The sequence below is a fragment of the Falco rusticolus genome, chromosome 11 (assembly GCF_015220075.1).
Source record: "Falco rusticolus isolate bFalRus1 chromosome 11, bFalRus1.pri, whole genome shotgun sequence".
NCBI classification, from domain to species: domain Eukaryota; kingdom Metazoa; phylum Chordata; class Aves; order Falconiformes; family Falconidae; genus Falco; species Falco rusticolus.
The window spans coordinates 27443095-27463914 of NC_051197.1; the positions used below are offsets into that span (position 1 = coordinate 27443095).

General features: G+C 48.8%; 1 protein-coding gene across 2 annotated transcripts in view; it reads left to right on the forward strand.

Annotated features, from left to right (window-relative positions):
* RXRG (retinoid X receptor gamma) overlaps positions 1–20820 on the forward strand; it is a 51892-nt gene that overhangs the window by 1732 nt on the left and 29340 nt on the right. For both annotated transcript variants that reach the window (XR_005106700.1, XM_037403911.1), the window contains exon 2: positions 9644–9779. Coding sequence is in view for 1 of the 2 variants with exons in the window: in XM_037403911.1 (XP_037259808.1) it covers positions 9644–9779 (136 nt within the window). In the remaining variant the exon portion in view is untranslated. The remainder of the gene's footprint in view (positions 1–9643; positions 9780–20820) is intronic.

Here is a 20820-nt window from a genome sequence, read left to right on the forward strand (position 1 = left end):
ATTTCACTTAAAGTTTCCAACAGACAGGTAGTGTTTGAGTTGGGGTGGGTGTTTCTGTGGCCCTTAGTGATACGAACAGCATAAGATCTGCCCAGATTTGGTTTGTGCCTTCTGTTTTCATAAGCAATTAGCCATCAAACAAGCAGTCATTTACCAGGGGCTGGCTGATGTTGCCTTCTAAAGCTCCAGTTTTTTCAGGGGTTGGACTGGACCCAGCATTTGGCCAGCAGTTCTTCACTTATGAAGATAAGTCACTGCTACAGGCTCTGGAGACTGCACATCTTTGCAGCTCCTTGCATGCTTTGCTGAGAACTGGTAGCAGGAAGTTTGAAGCAGCAATTTCCACAGGAGTTGGTGTCATGATTGAATCACCAACCTGCTCAGCTCGTGCTTTAGGAGCTGTCAGAGGATATTAGGGCCAGGAGACCAGGCTGTGACATTATGTCTGTGCAATGCAACATACTCAAGCCTCTGTGAGCAGTTTTTGTCCTGAGTCTTGTTCCTGTTTGGGTTCCCCTGGTTCTTGCAGGGGTCTGGCTCCCTTCTCTAGGCTCGAGCATGCTGCTAATGTCTGGCTGCTGGTGGGTATTTGGTGAGGGGTCTTCAGCCCATAGACCTAGAAGGAGCAAGTTGCCATGGAGAGCTCTTGGCCAGGGACAGAAAGGTCCACAAGATCACTGCTTCCTGGGAGCTGTAACTCGCATCAAATGAGAAATACAGCATGGGCTTGCCCATGGCAGCAGGAGCTTGGTGGAGGGCAGAAAAGTAGGCACCAGAGCCCAGCCTGTCATAGCATTTGCAGATTTGTGCTGTGAAGCTCCCTAGCCTGGTTTACAGCCTCTCTCATGCATACCTTTAGGAAAGAACAAGCAAAATTGCAGGTTAGATTTGACCAGTGGAGTCAAAACCTACTGGATAGTTATCACTGCTCACCTGGCACTGTTAAATCTCACCTAGAAGGGAGGCAGACTTGGCCAACGCAGTTCAGCTGTGACTCCAGTGTTGAGAAAGAAATCCACAGCCCAGAAACTGTTTCCACAGCTGATGATGGCCAATGCTTTTTCCAGCTCAGGGAAGCTGCTGCCAAGAACAGGACAGCATGCAAAAAGCACAAATGCCTCCTCAGCAAGGCAGCAGATGCCCCCGGGCAGCTGCCAGCAGGTTTTCTACCTGCCTTCCTACTTCAGGGAAGGACGTTCCCTGAAAAGCCCAACAGTTGCTTTGACTTTCAGCCTGGGCCAAGTGGGACTTTCATCAACTTCTCGCCTCGCCAGCTGCCATGAAAGCAGCTATGGCAGGTGTGAAATTGCAGGTGACTTGCTTGCTTCTGGCACTCCAGTGCTGTCATTTTGGGCTTTTGACAGCCTCTGAATGGGCAGGAAGAAGGAATCGCACTGAATCCATGCCTTCTGGAGCAGGCCTTGGGTCACAGAGTGCTTGGGTGGAAGGAACAGCGTTAAAGGGGAGACAGGAAACACTTTATTCAGGGTTTATTCCACAGGATGATTCCTGGGAAAGGAGGGGCTGCAATCAAGCAGGATGTATTCACTTTGGGATCTTGGGAAATCAAGCGCAGCTTGGCCTAAACCAAGAGGAAAATAGAGCGCAGCCCACGCTGCATGGAACAGCAACATCCCTGCTTCACCTTATCTCATGTTAGCACAAACAATCCAGATAACATAAAAATCAGACATGGTGAAATGCTGGCTTCACATGAAAAACAAAGATATCCCATGGGGAAATGATATGGTTTGAGTAGAAAGACAGTGGGGGTAGTCCTAAAAGCCCTGTCCTAAGATAGAGGGAAAGGGCTCTCTCCGGTCCTCCCTGTATTTCCTCCTCCTCCTCTATCGCCTCAGTTGGTACCAGGGCACCACAGGTCGGTCCCTGGGTGGAGGGCAGGGGATGCTGTCTGTGTCACGGGGCTGTTCCCAGACCAGACTCTGATCCGGATGGCCCCCAAAGGCTGGACTCTGATCCGGATGGCCCCTAAAGGCAGCAGAGCAAAGCTCTGCAGATGGGTTAGGAACTGCTGGGTTGTTGTCAAAGAATAGAGATCTTTGCTACTTCACAGCAAATCACTTTTGACCAACACAACCCCTGCAAACAACCAGATGTAGCAGAGGCTCTTCGACTCTGTTAAAGGCACTTGTGGAGAAAAACTCACCTGTGTCAGTAACCTCTTGCAACTCAAGGCAGAGGATTTGGCTGAAGCACTTGACCGTGATGAAGCAGTCAGCATGGAGACATGCAGGAGAGAGCAGGGAGACAGCCCACGTTCTCCACTGCTTCTCCTCCTTTCCTGGAGGGAAGAACAGCTCCATCTCTGTTTTGCAAGACCCTTCTCACTGGCCACTTGGGCTCTTCTCCCTGGCTTTTTTGGGTACAGGGCTTGGTGTAGAGGTGACAAACCCCTGCCACATGCCCTTGGAGAGACGAGTGGCAGTTTGCATTGTGCGGGCAATTGGTAAAGCCACAGTGAATTTTGCACACATGACTCAGACACGCAGAGTTTGCTCAGGCTGGTGGCTTATTTGCACTGAAGGCAGGCCAGCCATTCACCTGAATGCATTTGTCACTCTGCTCTTTTGAACCGAGGCAGCTGGATACTGCTGCTGAGGTCTGTACAGGTTGATCTGGTCCATTTTCCTTTCCCTCTATTATTCCCTCTGTCTTCAGGAGTATTCAGCACCCTGTTTAATTTGCTCTGCCTCAGTAGAGGGTTTCACTTTTGGTATAAAATCTCAGCTGATGTGCAAGGAGAAGAGCACTCAGGACATTGAAAAATCTATGCCTTTCCTAAGACTGAGTTTAAAATCTGGATTTTAAAAACACACTGGAGATAAAAAGTTTCTTGTAAAGTAACTGTAATTACTCACAAGTATCTGGCTCAGTGAAGTCATGTAAATGCTGAAAAGAAGTCGGACACAGATCACCCTTTTCTCCAGACTGCAATTCATTCAGTTTGGCTGCATTAAATTCAGAAGCAGTTCCTTTAGGTGCTGAGAAAAGTGTTTCAAATGCTGCCAGACAAAACTAATAACGTATACACGCGCGCTCACATGTCCACACACAATGGGTCAGTCAATGGTTTTGTCCTGTTGCCTTTCCTTCCTGTTTCCTTGCATACGCACAGGGTGGATTTTGGTTCTCAGCCTGTTAAATGGTGAATGACCCTTCGCAATATCCTTCCCTGTCTACCAAGTGGGAGCAAGTCTTGCAGGTCAGTGATAGGAGTTGCGATGGAGACTCCATGGACTTTTAAAGTACTTTATGTGTGTTCCTGCATGATTGGGGAAAGGGAGATGGTGGCAAACAGCAGACAGATACTCTGCTTTCATGTCAGCGTTGAAGCATGGCTCTAGAAAGTGACTCTGTCTCAGAGAAATGCACTGTGCAGGAGTGAACAATCTTGTCTTGGAGGGGTTTTGGGAACATGGACTCCCCCAGATTTTGCAATAAGCAAAGCTAACTTGGAAGGGCAGGTTTCTCCCTGAGCTTGCACCTGAGGAAAGAACTTGTCAGAGGATCTTAGGAAATAAGATTTGAGAAGCTCTGAGAAGTCATCTATTCCAGCCCCCTGTCTCAGGCTGTGAGTGAGACTGCAGGTGGAAATTGGTGCTGTGCACTGTGCACAAAAAGCAGGGGGTCTCTGAGAACCTGGCTGGTTCCCAGTGCAGTGGCACCCCACATCTTCAGGGATGCTCCAAGCAACCCTAGGGATTTGTGTGCCCAGGTCCCGGACAGCGGAGTTTATTTGGTGTCTGAATCTCTTTGGCAATTTCAGAAATCCCAGGCTGGGGCTGTTAGCTCTTCTAACACTCAGGCTGTGGTCTGGAAAAACAAGCACTTGGTTTAATTTCCCAGCACTGCTGATGGCTAAGTCTGGAAAATTCATGCCTCTACTTTGTGTCTGAAACAGAATCATAGAATTATAGAATCATTTAGGTTGGGAAAGACCTTTAAGATCATTGAGTCCAACCGTAAATCTTAACACTGCCAAGTCCTGCTAAACCATGTCCCTCAGCACCATGTCTATGCATCTTTTGAATACCTCCAGGGATGGTGGAAGGATGATGCTGAACTCCTTAGAGAAGAGCTTTCAGACCTTCCCGGGAAGAAGAGAGGACCTGTGCTAGGGAAATGACAGCATGTCCTGTTCTTATCCTCCTGCCCTCTCTATCTGCTGCCAGATACGAGGCCAAACAGGCCTTTGCTCTGCTCTGGGAGATCTGTCCTTCTGTTCCCATGTCTGGAGAGAGAAAATCTAAGCCTTTGGGGTGTTTGAATGCTATGGGAACAGGTGCAATAGGGGCCCTAAAAAAACAACAGATCAGAAAACATATGGGACCACCCCAGCTCTTAATTAACTTAATTGCTGTAGCTTCCATGAAGGTCTGCATGTTTGCCTAGTGTGATGTTTCCGGTGCAGGCAAGCACTGGTCCCTGAGATGGAGTGCAGACATGGTAATGCTATCAGCAGCCCCTTCCTTCCCACAAGGGGCACAGCAGGCCAGACCACCTCCATCAAATCCAGCTGGTGGGCCCAGGGTGCAGGTCTTTGCACCTAGACGTGTAGCCCACTCCTCCAAAGAGGTGCTGCAGGCTTCTCTGGAGAGAGTGGGGGTGAGGAATGGGTTTTGAAAGCTAACAAGGGTTATTACAGCCCAGCAGTTTGACTCGTCTGCCTGTCCACAATCAGAGGATGTTACTTGCTGATTGCTGCTGCAGGGGCAATGAGTCATTCAAGCTGCAGGTGGTCGGCTGATAAATGTATTGAGCCAGCTCACCTGCATGTTCGATGGCACAGTAAAACCACTAGATATTTATAGAAAGAAATTGCATCCTGACTGGTGAAAAGAGAACACTCTAAATGCTCTTAGGTTAAAGAGCACAACTGGGCTGTAGTCCTTTCTTCAGGACTTCAGACCGAGAGAAAGGGTAGTCAAGAATCTTTACTAACCTCTTTTGATGCTCAGACAACAGCAAGTTTTTTTCACTTTAGAGTCACTCTTCCTTCCCAAAAGTATTTGGAGAGCAAAGTCACTCCCAGTTAAACATTTGTCTTTTCATGGCACTGAATTGTAAATAAAGCTGTTGTCCTAAAAATACTACAGATACCTCAAAGTTTCCAGAGGTGCAAAGATATCCTCTAACAACAATCCTTGTGTTGTGCTGCAAACTGAAATTTGAAATTGGTTGTCCAGATGTCTGGTATGGAGCAGCCCAGCCGGCTAGCCTGCTGTTTATAAGGGAGCAGCTATTCCCACATATGTGCTTCACTCCAGCAGAGTCTGGATCCTCTCTGAAGCTCAGGGGCTGGAGACTTGAAGCACAGCAGAAGGAGCTGCCTTGAGAGGTGCAGAGATGTTAGTGATCGAGGAGGGAGAGTGTGGTATCTGATGTGGGCACATCTTGTCTAGCCAGCCAAGCCAAATTTTTATCACCTTTGGATTCACCATGCTGCCCAAAAAGCAAAACAGACATGTAGTAGTGTTGGCAATCTCTGTAGGAACCTCCTGTCTGCCAGATTCTCTCTCCCTGCCCTCCCAGCAGGTGCCAGCTGGGTTTTTGCTTTCTTTCATCCTATGATCATGTTTCATCAAAGCAAGCACAGTCAGGGGATGCAGAGCCCAAAGGCTTACTAAAATTAGGCCTGATCTTTGGTCCTGTTTGTAAGTTGTTTCTAGGTATGGTGACGTCTAACATACAAACTGGCTAAAATCAGGGTTTGCAAGTCCTAAGTGCAGCTATGTTTATATTATTGTTTGCAAAGTCCTTTGGAGCATCTGTGTGCCTGTTAGAACAGAGCAGCAGCACGCAGGCTCAGATCAAAGAGCCCCCGTGAAATAGATTTCAACATAGACAAGCAGCCTACGCTATCAAACTAGCTGACAAAGGAGGATCACGGGAGAAGCGCGGTGGCTGTGATTTTGACACAATCAAACCATGTTTGTGCAGTCCCCATGACTCATTTCTGGAGTCACATAGGTTCACTGTGGAGATCTCTGGGTCTTCTGCAAAAACAACAAATGAACAAGATGTTAAGTCCCAATTAAGTTAATGCGGCTTAGACAAATCTTTCAAGTTGAATGTAGTGGCTTGTGTTTTAGTGGACCTGGATCTTGCTAAAGCTTCTCTTCCCCCTTCCTCCCATCAGACCTACTTAAATAACAGTGGTTAGTAAGGAGGAATTATGAACAGCAGTTCAAACCCCAAAGCATGACCAGAATAGGTGTTTGGAATGGCTATACAAAATACCTTCAAAGAGGTGATGAATAGGCAGCAGAGGTAAAGATGGAGAGTGAAAAGCATGGTTTGTGCCTGTTTTTACACTTAGCTTACGTGGGTTTTTGAATGAAGAGGAAACGCTGATGTCAGGTTTCTGGTCTGGCTGATTGTGTAGCATGCCATGGAAATCATTGCCCGTCAGTAGTGCTGTCCTCACACTTGGGCTAGAAGAGCATTCATTCGGTGCTGGATCTGAAATAACAAATCATCTGAACTGTGGTCTGCTCTTTGGGCATCAAATGTGGTCAAGTTCAGGTCTTCATGAGGATCTGGATAGCCAGCGGTGCTTTGCCAGGCCTGTGCTCAACACGCCTTTGCAAAATGGGCTTCTGAATTGCATGACCCAAGGTGAAGCTGACCCCATTTTGCAGCAGCCTGAGTACCCCCATGATACTCCTCTGGTGCAGAGCTCTGTTTTCCTTTTCCGTGCTATGTGCTGTCCCCATATGCTGCAGCTTGTGAGAAGGAAGGGGATGTATGGGGTGCATCATGCCCCAGGACAGGGGTGCAACTCTGGTCTGGGATATCCCTGTGAGACTCAAAGGGATGCAAGTTCAAAATAAATAAAATGATGTGATTCTCCACTCTTCGCTCACCTGTCCTGGCAACTTCCCTCCCAGCAGCTCCCTCTCTGCCCAGGGAGACGCAGGGGAAATTCTGGTGGCAGCTCTGGCTTGGGGTAAGGGCAAGCTTCTGAAACGGGCAGCTCCTAGACCGTTAGGAACTTTATAGCCTGAACCCAATGTCTTAAACTTCACCTGAAAACAAATTGGCAATCAGGCCTAATGAACGCACTGCCAGGAAGCTTTGCAAGGCATGTTTTTGTTACGACTCTAACTGTAAAGGTCTACAGAGTCTCATTTGACGAACAGACAGCAACATTTTTTTTTTGTCCTAACAAGGTTTCCTTAGAAATGGATCCACTGCTGAATCCTGAGCCTGCCTGGCATATTCTGGGGGACATCTGGCGTAAATTCTTCATTATTAGATTACATTAGTTGCAGCAATAATCATTCACGTGGGATTATTACATCCAAGCTTGTCTCATTGCCTTTATCCTTTCACACATTGTCTTTCCTGGTTCCCCTTCAAAGGACTGTTGTGAGCTTGTGTCGGAGCAAGAAATTAACTCGTTAGTAATTTATGCATCATTTCCTCCAGCCACATGTATTTAGGGCAAGATCAATAAAATATAATAAGGAAGCGAGTGGGTATTGTCACTGTGGGGCTGAAATAATTCATTTTGTATCACTGTAAATCCTTCCCTCACATATGAAAACCTGCAGTCCTGTCTATCATTAGCTGATTTTGCTAGACTGTATCAACAAGACATTGATTCAGCTCCTTTGTGTGCTTGCAGGGTCCGTGTCCTGCTACTTCTGCTCACAGCCACACAGAGTACTCTGAGTGGAGGTTTAAAATTTTGAAAAAGCAGTGTTTCACACACAGCCTTTCTTCTGGCTCCAGTTGTGTAATTAAAGCCGTGCCACCAAACACTGGAGGTTCATTTCTGGAGTGGGTCCACGCTCTGGCAGCTGCTGTGATGTGTTAGGTCTGAGAAAGGGAAAGGGATAGCAAGAGGGATGTAAGCACCACAGCTCAGAGCACAGAACATTTTGCTGTCTGGGAGAACTGGGGAGGCAAACTTGAGTAGATCCGAGAGGTCAGTGGCAGGTTCGAGAGGACCTGGAGTCGTTGACTAGTAATCTGACTGCTGGGCAGCCCTTCCTAGGTTAAAAAAAAAAAAAAAACAACAACAAAAAAACCAAGCAACAACAAAAAAAGGAGGGATTTGGATCCATCTTACCCACTGGCAGCGTAAGAATGTAAGAGAGGCAATGCTTGTGAGGAGAAGAAACAGCAGAGAGAGCACCCTGGATTTCTATGGCTCCTAAAGAGGCTTAGAGTTGATGCCACAGGGTATCTTATTTTTCCATGTCTCTTTTCTCCCCTCCTGGCTCAACTCCAGGATACCCTGCAGGGTTCCAGATCCATGAGAACTTGAATTTGAGAAATTTGTTACAATTTCAGATTAAGAATTTCCTGAAAGCGCAAGCAAAACCAACTAGCAATTCAGCACCCTTTCTAGCCCTGCCTGCCTGGACTCCCTGCAGCTGCTTCTGGTGTGGGAGATGTCCTGGCTGTTGGCACTGATGTAGAAGGGGCTGTGTGGCCCACCTTGGCTTTAGCAATGCTCTGCCTGCTGATCCAAGGGGATTACAGCAAATGCAGAGGCTCCAATTTCTGAAAGTCTCTGGAAGGAGGAGTCTTGAGATCACTCTGCACTCTGGGACCTGCGTGTTTTGTTGCTGTAAATGTGGAGAAATCTAGGAGAGGGAGGTGGTTAAAACCCCTTAGCAGGTCTGAGTCACATCCCAGAGGAATATTTTTTGTGTGGTTGTGCTGGGCCGGGCAGCACACAGTGTACACGATGGGGCAGCAAAGTCAGAACAATCTTGCCCTCCGCAACCCCTGTGATGTTGACACAGCCTGAAGGGGAGCGCAGAGGAGATGAGATCCCGAGATTATCAGTGCAGACAGGGGAGAGGAATGTTGTTTGCTTGTAACTCTTCTTCATCTGGACTGGCAAAATCCAAACACTGAGGGAAGATGCAGGCAGACGCCCATGCACGGTTGGAGAGTGTAACAGATAAGCAAGGTCAGGGACAAAGCCAGGGGCTCTAACTTCAGCACAAGAAAAACTGGTCACAGCACAGGCTGGTTGTCTTCTGAAAGCCTTTTGGAGACAAGGGTCTGTCCAGGTCACCTACAGGCTGCTAGTGACACTGCTCAGGAATGCATACAGGCCATTTCTCTCTTGTCACCTGCCCCCACCATCCTCACAGCTTCAGTGAGGCAAAAGCCAGCTTTGTCTGGTCTCCACTGTCCAGTGGTGATGTGGCTAACAGGCTAACACTACCACCTTCTTGAAGGCAAAATTTGTTATCAGATAGAGTGGAAAGGCTTGCAGATGAGAGAAAAAAGATCAACTAGCAGGGAGGAGGAGGGAAGCAGAACTGAGGCAGATGCTCAGCCAGGATGGCAGTTGTTTGCTTGGTTTCGTTCCTTCAGGAGCTGGGGTTAGAAAAGAAAGTGCTTCCAGGAGTCACTTTCTCAGCAGAGCCGCTTCGGACCAATTCCTTTGCATTGTAGGGTCTTTCTCGGGCAGGCTGTGCAGTCAGCCCTCCTGTGGCATTGCAACACCTTCTGCTTTCCAAAGAGACAGGAGCCTGGAGAGCAAACACAGGAAACCCCAGCCCCGGTCAAGGTCTGGGAGGTAAATTTGTAACTTAGGACAGATTGTGAGGATGCTGCTCTGTAATATGTAAACACTTCTCTTTTTCTCCAGCAGCCCAGCACAGCTGAGAGAGCCGATCCCAAACCTCCCTTCATGGTCGAGTCCGCTGAAGAGACAGGACGCAGGTTGGAAATGCAGCCGGGCACACAGGCTCCTTATTCCCTGGAGATGGGCTCCTTCCCTCACTTCTGTAAGTTCTTGCCCTGACCCCGTGCAAATCGGCTGTGCTGAGCAGCACTGTGGGCTCAGCTGTGGGTTGGGCAGCGGCGCGGAGGGGTGGCGGGACACCACTGTGGCCATTGCCAAGAGCTGTGGGTTGCCCAGCCTCCTGGGCACGCTGCTCCTGTAGCAATAGGGACCGACTGAACGGAGCCTTTATGGGAGTTTAATTCACGCACAGGTTTTGGAAAAGAACCGTTGTAGCACTGTGCTGTTGCAGGAGAGAAGGCTTAGTTTAGACACTGGGAAAGGAGTGCTGGGGATGTGGTGGGATGGATGGGCTGGGGAAGGAAGTGGCGGCTCTGTTCCCAAAGGTTTCCGGTCTAATTTGGGGCAGGAAGACAGGTGAGATGAGCTTGCCAGGTCTCTTCCAGACCTGTTTTCTGTGAGTCTGTGCTTTCCTCCTGCAACAGAGGGAAATGAAAGTGTTCAGGGCGTGGAAGGGGAGACTGTATTTATGGGTGAAGGCTGTGATGCCTTATACTAAAGGAGTTCTGGGAATCAGCTCATAAAGGTTAATAAAGGACAGGTGGAAGTTACATGTAAAGCTGGTCAAGAATTTTCCATGACAAGAATACTTCTAATAAGGTGTTTTTTCCAAAAACTGAAGCTCTCCCTGGATAAATATTGATTTTGTCAAATATATTAAACATATGTGTGTATATGTACAGAGAGAGAGAAAGACAGAGAATTTAGCTGGGAAAATGCTGTAATGGTCTAATTAATTTCAGATCCCTTTGAACCTGGTTTGTGTTTTGACCTGACCCAATGTGTTTCACTACCTCTGCTGCAAGTGAAGTCTTTGCAATATATGCGTAACAATATTCTGACCAAAAGGAATATATTTACTTCCCTTTATATGTTTCCAGGTCACATAAAACTTAAAACAGCAACTTCTCTTGCTGCTTTCTTAGTAAATACGTCACATATCCATATCAATATCAAGTTCAATTAGCATCAGCAGATACCCTATTTGTCTGATTCGTGTATATCAGGTAAACCAGTGGCACAACATGAATTGATCCAGTTCGACGCAAAGTAACCTTTGCACCAGGAGCTGAACCCTGGGAATTGAAACCCACTTGTCTTGGGCAGATCAGAGGGCTGGAGGGACTGCAGAGAGGGCAGGGATTGCTCCCCAAAAGCCAGGAGAGATTAACTGAGCACAAGCGGGCAGGCAGCATGCCGAGATGACAAGGTAGCAGGCAGTGGGTAAGCATTTACTGGCTCTGGCTTGGGCTTTCAGTGAAGTTGCTCTCCTCTTCTCCCTGCCTCCCTTCCCTCAGCTGCACAGTCCATGGCTGACCTTAGCACGTGCTGGCAGCCTGTGGGGCACAGCAGGGTCTGTTATCACCTACCACTGCTAATGCCTGCCCCAAAGGCATACTTGCTGATGTCCAGGACTCACAGAGCTGTTATCAGCTCTGAGCATGGCAAGGGGCTGGCAGATCCCTCCTGCGGTCTCAGCTTAGGCCACCTGTGGGGCACACAAAGAGCCTGTGGGTTTAAATCCTTCCCTTGAGCTAGGCTAAGGGGAAGGGGACTTCAGCAAAAAGCACCGTGAGAGCTAGAGACGAACTTGAAAGCATTTTGGAAAAGCCACCTAGGCTTGTGTCTGATGATAGTGCTGATGTACAGCTTTCCAAATGAACTCTGCAATTCTAGCAGAATGTCATGGCTGTAAGACATCCTTGGTACATTTCCATGTTGGCAGAACCCATGTTGTAACCAGGGTATTGAAGAATCGTTGCAATTTTTAAAAATTCTGTTTATTTATTTTTACAAGTACTCCAAACCGTCAACATACCTCAACTCTAAAGTGCTCCCAGGTTGAGGGGAGTTTAAGTCAAATTCCAGCAGTTTTGGAAGATTCCCTGGCTTTTTACTGGGGTGATTCACTTCATACATGAGAAACCACCAGCAAATGCCTGGATGCTCACTGCTGTTTCCTACAGAAACCTGGACAAATAGATGTGCATGTAAGTAATGGACAGAGAGAAAATTATGTTCTAGTCTCAGAGATCTAAAAAGCTGATCTGAGTCACAAAAGCCAGAAAGGCATCCATCCCACCAGCCTACTCCCATCCCTCAGGGTGAAGGAAGGTTACACAGATGCCCTGCCTGGTGCTCAGCCCCAGTCTCAGTTTCAGGCTTAGTCCCCAGACTCAGTTGTCTGGAAGTGATCCACAAAGGATTTGTCACCAGCTGCAGTCAACAGAGCCCCGAGTTGAAGTCTAGCGTGTGCTGCCAAAACCAGCTTGCAGGTACTCACAGGTTAGCCCTTTCCACTCTGCATCTGTCAATAATGCGAGCATCCTTCCCATCCTGACTTTTCTCAGCTGACCTTTTTAAGCGTGGTTGCAGGTTCTGCCTGATCTTCCCTTTGACAGCTCTGAAGATTCATTCCGAACTTTGCAGAGGCAATTGGTTTACGGGAGAGATCAGCAGCATTTCATGGGTGCGGGGCTGGTCTGCCTTTCTCTTCCTCCAAGACAAGCTCACGCACACTTGAAAACACTCATGGAGAGATGGGAGATGCTGCCTTGACCATAGATGAGAGGGTCCCCTTCAGACAGGGAGTCTGGAGTTCAGCTTTTGCATGAGAAAGAAATTTCTGTATTGAAATCAGGGAGCTGGGAAATCGCAGGTGGCTGAAACAACAGGAGCAAATCCTACTGCAACTTTCATGTCACTCCAGTGACCTTCTAGGGAAAAGACTTTTATTGCTGAGCCTACTCCTTCCAGTACAGAGAGGACAGTAAAAGCCCTTTAATTAGCTGATGAGAAGGAGGTTCCTCCTAGGCTAGACCTAGAGTGTTATAGCAGGTGTTATTGCAGTGATGGCAGTAGGGGCAAGGGTGGAAGAGTGGGTGTTTGTTGCAGGTGTTTTGAGTTTCCTTTTGATCTGCTTCAGCTGAAAACCCAAGATGGGCTGTCCAAAGATATTTTTTTTTATACCCAGAGGATGAGGATAGAGGGTGGTATGGAGTTCTCTTGCTGTGATCTTGCTTGCTATCTCTTTGTTCCTGCTGTAGTAGCTTGCTGGGGTGATTTAGAAGTTGAGCTGAAAATCCTCACTATGTGCCTTGTGTGATGCCTGGCTCTGCCACACTCTTCTTGTAAGTCCTTTGCTTGTCTGAGCAATATCCTACTGCCAAGTGAGTGCTACCCCTCTGGGGAGGGGTGCTGGGCTTCCCTTGGGGAAGGGACAGGATGGAGTAGTAGGGTGCTACCTCGAGGCTCATCCACACGTGTGACAATGAGGGTGGAGAGGAAGTCTCTGGGAAACTGCAATAATGCAATCAATGAGAGTAAAGCTGAATGTGCCAGTCTGGGGAGGCAGTGTGTGGGACTAGTGGTGCATTGCTGTGCCCTGCAAGCAACACGTAAGTTCTTCTCTATCTGGGCGACATGAGCTGTCTGGAAAAGGTTTCTCTATGCCATCTCCTGTGGAGGAGCATCACATATGTGTGAGCCTCAAAAAGCCAAGCAGCAGCATGGTGGCTTTGGTGTGCCAGGGTGGTAACGCCTGCTCTGTCCTTGATGTCGGTGGCTGCTGAGCACAGCTCTCCCCTCAGATGGGCCCGGCTGCCCTGTGGGTTTTCTGCAATGCTCCCGTTTACCTTCCTGTTAGGCTTTTTAACAGGAAGCCCTTGACATGATTCTGGCAGAAATTACTCTTGCCTTGGCCTGCCTCTTCTAAGCTTTCTCCAGAAACACTGTTGCATCCTGAATGAGACATTTTGGAGCCAGGTCTTGGATGGCCCGCTACCTGTGAGGGGTGCTGGAGGTGACGGCTGCGGTGTGGGGCAGCCAGGCTGCCTCCACACCCAACTGTCAGAAGTCTTATGCTGTCTGGAGTTTTACAAGGGCTTAATCTGTATTTTTTTGGCATAGCTTATATTACTGAGGTTATATATATATTTATTACTAGAATAAAGCCTCTGTTTTCAGTACTTTGAGGAAGAGAAGCATTACACTGCAAATCTAGTCAGCGAAGCTGCGTTCAGAGACCGAGAAAGGCTTGGGGGTGGATTCTCCTTTCATTGGCACTAGCCCTGCTGGGCTTGAGGGCACAAAGTCAAAGTGCACAAGGAATCTGGATCTCTTTCTAAAAACAAACAAGATCTGAGTTTGCAGTCCCTCAGCACCCTGGGGAGTACGTGGTGCGTCTACTGCAAACCCAGAGCAGATTAAACCAGCTGGACAGTTTGGCAATTTTGAGCCGCAGGCTCACTTCTTTCCCCTTGGTTCTGTCTCCTTGGGGTCCCCAGGTGAAAGGAAGGCATCAGAGCAAAGATGGGATGGGTGCTGGGGGCCACACTTGCTGGTCCTTGGCATAGGAGCGAGCCAGCAAGGTTACAGGAGGATAAGACAGCAGTGTTTTGGGAGGAAGGCTGCCTTGGTGTCTGGCTGGCCCCGGGGGCAGCAAAGGGGTTAAAGCCCAGCCGTTCTGCCCAATCAGTCTGGCTTGCCTGTAATAACCAATTAACAGAGTGTAATTGTGCAAATCCATATGTGGCAGTAATTACCAAGGAGATTAATGGATTCCTTCCTTTCTAAGTGGACCCCACCACAGCTTGCCAGTGTCCCCCCACCACCTTGAATAGGACTTGGTGCGGGGGGCGGGGGGGGCGGGGGGGGAAGCAGGAGCTGCTCTTCCCTGGACACTGTGATGAAGCCAAGCGGACAGGGAGGCCCCGCGGGGACTGCCCCGTGCTTGTTTAAATAACCCTTTTCATCTCCCTGCGTTTCCTTACATACAGCTCACTGCTCCCTGGCTTGGGCTCAGCCTCCCGAGGACAGTTCGTGCCCAGCTTGCCGAGCCTGGGCTGCTGCGTCCCTGCCCTCTCCATTGTCCATTCATTCCTCGCTCCCCTTTCCCCTGTTTAGCCCTAATTGCCACAGAATATCGCGTTTGTTTGCCCTCTTCTTTTGTAGCTTTGTTATTTTAGTTGCAATGGGTAATCCAGCAAACTGTTAAAGGCATACATGAGGCGACGAGGGGACAGCAGGGCGCTTGGGGCAGATTTTCAAGCCTGGCAGGTGGGGTTGCATTTGGGGGCTGGCAGCTTGCAGCTGGGCTGAGCCTGCCACAACCTTTAGGATGGGTTTTCTTAAGGATAGATATATGGCCACAGAAGCAAAGAGTGACCCTGGAACAGGTGAATACCTCCCCCTCCAAATGTTCTGGGGGGGGGAAACGGGGCACTGAGCCCCACTGAGGAAGCGGTTGCATTGCAGACCTGTCCCCTAGCAGGTCACCACCTGGCCAGCACAGGCTTCTCAACTGTTGCACCAGCACATCGGGCATTTGAGGTGCAAAACTGCCTGGCCCACTCGGGCCAGCCTTGCCGCTGCATCACACACGTGGGTCTGAGCCCTGCTGGCCCACGGTGCAGAGGGAACTGGGAAGAGCTCAGCCTTGTTTCTCTGCTGGGTGATGATCCTTGCCCCTGACAGATAGCTCGTGCAGAGAGTCAGCCCCTGCGGAGGGCTGTTGCGCTGGCCGGGAAGCCATCTGTCTCTGACTGCACGCACAGGGCTGCGGGTGCCCCGAGGGCAGCTGTGCTTGCTCAGCTGGGGATAGGGTGGGTGGCTGGAGAGCTAAGAGCCCTTTAGAGTCTGGGATGGGAGGGAGAGATCACATAATGTTTCATGTGAAGCATCCTTGCATCCTCGCTGCCTTCCTCATCAGGCCAAAAAAGTGATGCTGGGGTAGGAATCTGGGTCTGTGATGTATTTATTTTTACCTTCTGTGTGTAGGCTGGTACCTGGACTTGGGGTAGGCCAGAGCTGCGTGGGCTGGGTGAGAGCATCTTGTGGGTGTAAAAAGCAGCCAGACGGAGCCAGGCCAAAGGTTCATCCTGCAAATGGTAGCTGTTTAGAAGGGAGGTAGGAGCAGAGTGTGCTCAAGTGCCCTTCTCCAGCACATACCTCCCAGCAACCTCTGCCCTGAACTGTTTAGTACCTTTCACCAGTGATAACTGTGCGGGTCCAGGACCGGCTGCCCCCAAAATCTGCAGTGATATCTGCATAGACATCCCTGCAGAGCACTGGCTGGCCCTCACCTGGCTGTTCTCTGGCAGCCCTGGCCCTGTTCACTGCCACATAGTGATGGACATAAATGATCTTTTTCTTACTGCTGACTTGTTACAAAGGCCAAGAACGTGGCTGCTCTGAGGGAACAGCTGTGTGAGGTCCTCCACAGAGACATGAACAAGACTCCTCCAAGGAGGGTTACGGTTGTTGGGGAAGTTTTGGGAGATTCTTGCCTTCCGGTGGTGGGAATGCATGGAACAGTGCATCTTCCTGGAGGACCAGGAGTGGTGGAGAGCACTGATGGAGATGCTGCTTTTGGGTCTGCTTGCTTGGGGTCCTGGGACCAGCCTGCGCTGCCAGCTTTGTTTCCAGCCAGAGAGAGGCACCTGGGCAGCTCTTATGTATTGCAAGTGGGATGGTTTGGTTTTTTTTTGTCAGAGCGCTGTGTCTATTGGTGTCACCTGAGGCTCTTGACTGTTTTAGCTCTTCTGTTTCACCTGACGAAGCGTTCATCAGTATTCATTTTTCCTTGCTGCTGTGTGTCATCTTAGGTTAGAGGTTATATGTGCCAAAGTATGGCATGTAAATGTGTCTCCTGGGTCTGCTCTGCTTGTGGGATTTTGAAGTAGCCCATGTCTTGGAGGAGCAGCTTTCCTGGAAAGCTTCCCACTTGGCCCAGGTGCCCAGGGGGATCCAGAGAAGTACTTGGGGCACTGAGGGATGTCTTGCACAATTTCTGGGATGTTTGAGGTGTTGTGTCTTTGCGGCCCTGAATATTGGGCTCCACGGCTGCAGGATTTAGTCGGATAGGTATGATTTAAAAGCCTCACTAATGAAATAAGCCTGGGGAGACTGATTTGTGTGGGTGTGGCTTGACTCTTAAATGACCAATGTTCCCTGTGGAAACAACCCTTGGCCTATGCTGACTCCCAAACTGTGCTTGGGAACTATCTGGCGGAAAGTGCTAGGGACTGTGTTTACAACCAGCAGGACAGACCCTGGGACCACGCCCTGGAGTGGTGAATTTACTGGTATAGATTAGCCTTTGAGGCTGTGCTGCTGGTCTGGAAAGCTTAAGACATGAAAAGGGACTGGGGTCTAGATTTTGCAGCTGAGATATGTCTTGCTAATAGAGGAGACAGCTCTGTGTTGGGAGAATCTGCTCTGGGATCTTCAGAGCTTGCTTTAATAAACTGACTTAAGTCAGCATGCATTAGCACAGTGCCACTATGCGAGCATGTGTTCCTGTGTCCACGTCATCCCAGGCCCTTTCTCTGCTTCTGCTGTGCAGAGGATGCTCCTTCAGCTCAGAGGCTTGAAAGGACAGGGCCAGAAAGTGGTTGTGGGCAGGTGCTCGCTTCTTTCTTTCTGCTGGGAAGAGATCGGGAGGCAGGGAGCACGTATTTGACAGCGCCAGCAAATGTCATTCCACATCCCTGCAAATTCTTCACGTGCTTGCTGCTTGCTGCTGTGCTGCCTTGTCCCTGTGTGGTGTGGTCCGTGCTTCTCTTGATCCAGGGCTGTTTCTTTCTTTGGGTCACAGGGAATTTTGTCATGCTCCCATGGATTTAAATACCAGCGGATTTTCTGTTCTGTACAGAAGAGCATGTGGCTTTTGAGAGGAGAATGTTTGAAAGGCAATAGAGGGCATTGATGATGCTGTAGCTGGCTCCTTACCTGCCCCTTGGCTGCACAGGGAGGCAAAGAGTTTTAAACAGTTTTTTGAAAAAAGTTTAAATAAAAAAGTTTATTTAAACAGAGAGGAACCGATCTTGTGGGAGAACATTCCGGCTGAGTTTCATGTTGTGTTTGTTCCCCTTTGACAGCCACTGGAAGGTGGGTCCCAGGGCAAGAACAGCTGCAAGAACAGATGAGAGAGAGGTGTATCTGCCTCGGTAAGGCAAAGAGACAGCTTATTCCCCTGAACGTCAAACAGACCAGGCTGGCAGAGTCTTGAACTGGTGTTGGTTGGATCTATAAAGAGATGCTGGCAAAACAAACTTGTTGGCTTTCTGTGATGCTGAAGTCTGCATGGCTTAGGAGACAGACCCAGACTATCAAGAGTAGAGTTGTCTGAGCCACCAGTGGAGGCAGAGGCAGTGAGGGGTAAAGTGAGGTCTTTGTATCCCCCTTCTCCCAGCTTTTTATATGGCCAATTAATGAAGGGTATCTTTGGGTTTCAGCTCATCTTAAATGCATTTGGTGCTTTGTCTTTGGGCAGCAAGACTTGGTTGGGCTTTATTTCTTCCAGTTTCCATACCTAGGCTATGTCTCTGTATCTGGTATTTGTGGGGAGGCTGCATAGGCATGTCTGCAGCACAGCATTGAACAGTGTGTCTCTGGGCAAAGAGGTGGTCTGGTTTATTGTTCGGGAGGGTTTTGTGCGGGGTTGGTTTTCCCCCCCCTTGGTGACTGAGGGGGATTATAGATATGGAGGATTGCAGTGGGCAGGGTTGCTGGATGAAGAGTATTTAGAGCAATGGAAACTTGTTCCAAGACTTTCTTGAAACTCGGAGAGCCATCCCCAGGAAGATCACAGATGAGATCTTCGTGTATTAGAGAAGACAGCAAAGCATTGCAAAACCTGCCTCTCCCTCTTTCATAGAAGCACAGCTGGGTTTAGCGGTGTTTGATTTCCTTTCCTGCTCTCAGGGGACCCAATGAACAGGCTGAAATCTACTGGAAAAAAGTGTTAATGAGCCAGTGACATCTGCAGAAGTGAAGTGGAAGTGGGATTCGGGTGATCTGCCTGGCTCCTGAGGAGCTGCGAGCATCCTGTGAAAGGCACAGCAGCCCCACCATCCCCATCCCACCTCGGCTTATAGAAAATGCCTTGTTGACTGGAGCAAGGACCAAGCTACGAAGGCACCTTGCTGAGAAGTGCTGATGGAAGCTGCACCTTCGTGATATGGTAGATGTGGCTTTTGGGCCCTGGTACACAGAACTTTTGATCTGGATCATGTGACACAAAGTGTGAATCTGGTATAAATGCCACCTTCTTCAGATCTTTTTTAAATGATAGTAATGGGCCAACTTGATAAGGCAGGCTTTATCCTGGATCAGATATGCTGGATGCTAGAGAGCAGACTTAAAAGCACAGGAGAGAAAGGAGTGATTCAGTGAAAGCCAGAGCCCTTGCTATGGCATTAATGTGACAATGTGCAGTCACATGCTTGCACCTGATCGAGGAAGTGCTCAGTGGAGAAACCCCGTGTGAGCAAGCTTGAAGCTGTGGCCTTGCTGGCTCGGAGAGAGCATGGATTTTCTAACCAAAGGTTTTCATTCTAATCCAAAGGTACGTGCTGATGTCCCCTCTCCCATGGCATGATACAGAGGAGCCTGGGATGATGTGTCTTATGATGGATATACATTTTCTGGGCTTTGGGTGTGTGTGTGTGGCTGCTGTGACTGGGACCTTGGGGACTGGGCTGTGACTGGTGATGGCTACTGTGCCCTCTGTCGTGAAGGTATTGTGTGTGAAGCTGTTCCTTTTGGGTACTTCCAAGCCTTCCTCCCCTAAGAGAGGAGCAACTCGGAGCAGAAATAACCCATGTTACCTTGAACTCCAAGATATCCATGTTTGCCTGACTGGTATAAATAGACCATCTGAAGCAGCTGGATGTGATGGAGATTGACAGGTTGTCTCTGGAGTTTTGCACTTGCTGAAGCAGGAGGAAATGTAAAAGCATGAACATGGGGATGCACAGAGTGAAATAGCAAGCAAAGCCCCCAGCTGCACAGCAGGCACCTGCCATGCATGGTGTAGGTGGGAGCCCTTTGTGGCCTTGTGCAGGACAGTGCTGTAACATGTTCCCCACTCTGTGCTGAGCTCTGGTGGCCATCAACACATGCAAGGTCCAGCAGATACCTTGTGTGGCTGGGCTGTCCCTTGTCAGCTCTGTGCCACCCAGCTCAGGCCCTTGCCAAAGAGGGTAACGTAGTCTTGCTCACAGAAATCCAGATTTCCCAGCAAAAGAGAATGAAGAATGGAACAGGATCCAGGAAGGAAAGGCTTTTTGAAAGTTTTCCAGGAGTTCTGCAGAGATAGGCTGGGGGTGGGGTGTGGGTGTGTGTGTGTGTGTGTGTGTGCTGAGTTTCACTTTGGTAGTTTGTTTCTGAGGAGTCAGAGAAGCCCTGAAATCCTTAGGTTTTTGTGACTGAGGGTTTGTTGTGGGGTGGTTTTTTGAGTTCCTGTCCCTACAAGTGACAATGCAGGGTTAACCTGGTCAAGGATCCATTTTCTGTTGAACTATTTCCTCTGAGAAATGGTTGTTGTGGGAAAACAGCAAAATTGCAAGCAGTTGCATAGGCTGTATCTTCTAAGGTTTCTTGGAGAACTTTTTTCATAAGATGAGGAAATCTTGGTCTTCAGGGTGTAGTTTTCTTTGAAGGAAGGCAAACTAGCTGCTTTCAGGCATTTTACAGAAATCCCATTATACAGACAGCAGGGTTAAAGGGTGGCTTGCATTTAAATGACAACCGCTAGGTCCTCTGACACTGATTGGGAAGTTTGCTTGCAGGGTGATATCAAGGAGGTATCAAGTGAACTTTTTTTTTTTTTTTTTTTTACCTGTCATTTGAAAGTCTCTTGCAGAGCACCAAATGACACACCATGGTGGACTTTAAGAGCTGAGTGTTCATTTTCCACCAAAATCTCCTCTGGACATGATGGCCTTTTGGTCAGAGACATGCCTTTGGAACTGAGTGACTTTAGCACTTGCCTATAGAAATCCTGGCTTCATTTGGTGCTCATCTAACCTGGAATCCTGGTTTTATAGCCCAGTTTGCTGCCTTGCACCATGGACAAGAGAAGTCAGGTGCTTACCTTGAAGTGCGAGGAAGTGTGACTCTCCCAGTCGCAGTATTGTGGCTCCTTTTTTGTCTACAATCTTTATTCTAGCAAAGCTAAAAAGGTGGAGTGACCTGTCTGAAAGCAGGCAGGGACTCGCCAGCTCCCAAACCCTGAGCTA